Below are 4,406 nucleotides of genomic sequence, written 5' to 3'. Positions count from 1 at the left end.
CCTGTATGTTGTTATAGTATTATATTAGGTAGAAGGGTAATATGTATAAATAGTTGATATTATTATTATAAACAAGCATGTTTTGTCAAGATTCGTGTTAAGTTATTATTTTATATGATAGACAGACAATACCATCTATATCTTGCATTTCATAGTTAGAATACCAAGAAATATCATTCCTCTAATTTTCTGTATTTTATTTTTGATTTTTACTTATTATTTTACTAATTTCAACAACATGTAATGTTACTAATATTTTGTTAGTTTACTTTTTATTTATTCTTGTCAGTTTGTGGTAAGTCAGTGGTACTTATGTATATTTATAGCTGATGTTTTGAGTGAGGATGTCATTTTGAAGTGGTACAAAGAAGCCCACTCCTCCAAGGGCAAAACAGTCTTTTTAGAACAGATGAAGAAGTTTGTGGAGTGGCTTCACAATGCGGAAGAAGGTTTGTTTGGATATACTTTGAAGCTAACATGGATGTTTATGTTATATTTTCCCATTTGTTGTATGCTAAAGCTTCATACTGGGGCTTGTCGAACTAAGTTGCTGGGAATAAAATACTGAATTCTAACATATTGTTCAAATGGAAGTTTTTTGTTTTCTCAAAGGTTTTTTTTTTTACAGCTTGAGGCTGTCTCTAGTCTCAAGACAATTCATATTTATGAGTTTATATGTACATCAGTTACATGTTATGTTTTCAAGAACTTGCTTGTGTATGTGGATAATTTTGATGGTTGTATGTAGCTGCTATTGTCATAGCATTTTTAAAGTAGTTTAGATACAGCAATTCTTACATGTGTATATATGAATATATATATTCAGTGCTCCCTAGTTATAATGCTCTCATTTATATCGTGGATATACCACAGGTCTTCCTTCCTCCCACTATGTTCTACAGTGAACTCGCCTAGTGAGTAACCTTTCGCTGTGTGTCTTTCTCAACTCTAGTTCAGTCTTTAGTGATGTTTTATTAACAGATTACTGAAATCAGCTCTGAACAAAGCAGGTTTGAAGTTAAATAAGGACAGAGTCATGCAGATTATGTTTTTGTTTTGTTTAAATAAAGCAGGAACACATATGTGGCCACCTTTGTTTATCGGGAAAAGTAAAAGTCTACGATGCTTTAAATTTGTAAATGTAAAAAAAAACATCCTATAGAATGCAAGAGCAGCTCAAATGCCTAGATGTATGCCAACTTATTTTTGATCTGGTTTCATGACAGTTTTGTTCCATTGGTGTACCAGCATTTGAAAAAGAAACACTTGGAAATGAAGGTATTGTTGCTTTTAGATAACTGTCTGACTCACCCACCTGCTGACAGCCTCGTATCCAAGGATGAAAAGATAAAGGTTCTGTATCTCCCAAAAAATACCATGACCCTAATCCAGTCCCTTGTTCAAGAAATCATTCATGCTTTCAAAGTAAACTACAGATGGGAGCTACTGTTAACCATCACTGTTTACAGAAGTGAAATTTCTGAATTTCAAAAACAGCTAACTTTGAACTTCTGTTAACTTTGAGGTATCAAAATTCAAGTTCACAAGTTTAGGTTACATTGCATTTACAAGAAATATGCTAATGCCACTAATGATTTGTGTCAGTGGTATTTGGTGCATGATAATAGTGACATTTTATAAAACTTAAGCCTTTTGAACAGGAATAAGGCATTTTACTCTCATTTTTATGGGGCAGTGGCATTTCTAAAACAGGTAGTGAAAAAGAAAGAACATTGTGGTGATTACAGTTTTTATACTAAACTGACAATTTGCATCTGGGGAGAAGAGGGAGAGAAAGGTGTTAAATGAAACTTTAGTAGCCAAGAAATGAACTTTCTGTAACCACCATGTAAATAGTAACAACCTGCACTGTAAATAATGGTATAATTACTCTTGATGTATATACTCCAAAACTAGGTGTCAAGCCAGTAATACATCCAATGATGTGGTAGATAAGACTTAAGAAAAGTATCTATGCCACTAACCACAAACATATTTGTGAAGTCACTTAGCAATACACTTACAAACTTACAACTACTAAAGAGTACATGGAGATAGAATATGTATTCCAAGTGTCAGTGGTACAAGAGTAGCTTTTATTTAATTGATGTTTGTACATAGATGGAGATTGTGTGTTTATTAAGGAGTAAGAAAGAAAGAAAAAATTGATAAACAGTGGTAATTATTTTGTTGTTTATTTGTAATCATATTTTGTTTTCAGTGTTATATGTTTTTGGAATACTGTATTGTTTAATTAAGGGTTAAAACAAGGTATTTACAGAGTTATAGCAATGTTTACCATAAAAAACATTAAATGTGTAACTAAGGTACCAATACTATTTATGTTAAAACAGATATTTATTAACTAGTAAACTACCATTAAAATTTCAATAAAAACTCAACATTTGTAGTTTTCCACACATTGTTTTGAATGACTGTTTTCTTGTTTTTATCAGTTTCAAGTAAATCTTTATAGACAGTTGTAAGAGTCATCGCTAGTAAGTTCCAGTATAAAAGTTTTGAAAAAATATATATACTTATTTTGAATGATTCCATGCATGTCCATGCTAATTTTCATGCAACTCTGTTCAGCCAATCCAGTATCTCCTAAAACCTTCTTAATATTCCATTTGCAGTTCCAACATGAACATTTCAGAAATATTAATTTGGATTACTATTTTGTAGAGCTCCTTACATTAATACTAATTTTCAGGTATATTGGTTTAATAAAACCTGAGAGCCCTCATATTTCTTGACCTCCTATGTTTTGAGGCTCTCTCGCAACTCTTAAATGTTTTTCTTGTATGTATATTCTGCATGATAAGTTTCAAGTAATTTTGTCAAACATCGTAGAAAGAGTTAAAAAAAATCAACCAGAGATAGGTATAAGTGAGAATTCCTGTATAGAAAGCTATAGAAAAAATATTACAAAAAAAGTATTGTAAGGTTATATCATGTTCTCAAACTGTTCATCTTGATAAAGGTTTGAAAAGTTGCAACAAATGTCTTTGAAGGTTTTTTATTTGTAAATACATACTTCAAAGAAAGTTGCTTCATGTTCTTCATTAGTTAGGTTCAGATTTTTGTTTATAGCTAAACAAGATATATTTGTGCTTGGCTGACTCTGATTTTGAACTGCTATACAAGATGGAAGATCACTAGTCAACAACACCTACCACCAACTCTTTATATCTCACTCAAAGAATGGAGCTCGTTTTTTCAGCATTGAGATGTAAATCGTAAATCCTTGGATTTGCAGTGTGGACTTGCTAAATACTAGGCCATGCCTGACACCTTTTTAATGTTTTATATATATTTGGTAATTGAATGTTTTAAAGTTATGAAATAAATTAAAAATAAACTATTTGTTGAAGTGTGTTATTGAACAAAAGAAAATGTTTTTATAATAGTAATTATTCTCTGTTAAATTGTAGTTACCTGATGGGGTTTTTGAATGTTCACCTTCACAAAGAAGAGGGTCCTGTACTGAAAAAGTTAGAGAATTTGAAGGTTAAATTATTCTGAAGTAAATGAGTGGAATAATTAGGAAAATATAAAATAATTCCTACTTACGTTTTATAAGAGTTGTAATTCTTAATTTTTTGTGTTTACAGAATCTGAAGAGGAAGACTAAAAGTAGTTCATCTCTGTGATCATGACATTTTCTTGCCTCAATCTTCACTCCTACTACCACCAGGGGGTTCAGACCACCTATTTAAACAAAAACACACTTGGTAACCAGGTTGTGTTTTTCTGTATTTAAATGAAAGGAGCAGTTTTTCTGCAGTTTTTATGTTAGATTTTGAAACTATATGTGTCTGGAAATCTAAAATAGTTTTATGCTTTTAATACTGTTTAAAAATGAAATTTGTATCAACAAAATATTTTTATAAGGTGGCTCTGAACATATTACTGGTTCATCAGTAAACAGTTAAATTACATTTTTTGTCTATTATGTTGAAGAACTCATGGAGCAATTAATAATGAATAAAATCTGAGGTGAGATCTAAATAAAATGTGAAAAATATGACAAAAGTTTTCTTATTTGCCACATGTTTATAGATATTTTAATATCTTAAGTTTTGTATTTACAAGTTACAACAAATCGTTTTGATTAATCAAACTTTACATTGTTTTGACACTTGTAGTATTTTTTTATTTGTTTTGGGATAGATGTGTAATATTTTTACAAGTATTATATAAAAATACATAAACAGTATTCCAAAATCCTCACAGATTTTTCTTGATCCATCAGAGATGTGAATTGTGCAAGTACATTTATTATGATCCATGAATGGCTTGGCTTTGTTGACTAAGGCAATTCCAGTGTCCCTAAAAAGAACACATGACTACTGAACATCTTTTATTCAAAACAATTCTGAACTCAATGGAGAAAAATGTATATA

The 4,406-nt window shown here is 30.6% G+C and overlaps 1 protein-coding gene across 2 annotated transcripts in view; it reads left to right on the top strand.

Annotated features, from left to right (window-relative positions):
* Positions 1 to 4,027, top strand: part of LOC106463806 (basic leucine zipper and W2 domain-containing protein 2-like) — a 34,131-nt gene extending 30,104 nt beyond the window's left edge. For both annotated transcript variants that reach the window (XM_013923877.2, XM_013923875.2), the window contains 2 exons: positions 327 to 449; positions 3,615 to 4,027. In XM_013923877.2, coding sequence (XP_013779331.1) covers positions 327 to 449; positions 3,615 to 3,634 — 143 coding nt within the window. In that variant the 3' untranslated portion in view covers positions 3,635 to 4,027. The remainder of the gene's footprint in view (positions 1 to 326; positions 450 to 3,614) is intronic.
* The last annotated feature ends 379 nt before the right edge of the window (positions 4,028 to 4,406 follow it).

This window comes from Limulus polyphemus, unplaced genomic scaffold (assembly GCF_000517525.1).
Source record: "Limulus polyphemus unplaced genomic scaffold, Limulus_polyphemus-2.1.2 Scaffold1488, whole genome shotgun sequence".
In the NCBI taxonomy this organism is placed as follows: domain Eukaryota; kingdom Metazoa; phylum Arthropoda; class Merostomata; order Xiphosura; family Limulidae; genus Limulus; species Limulus polyphemus.
This window is presented reverse-complemented; position numbering and strand designations above follow the sequence as displayed.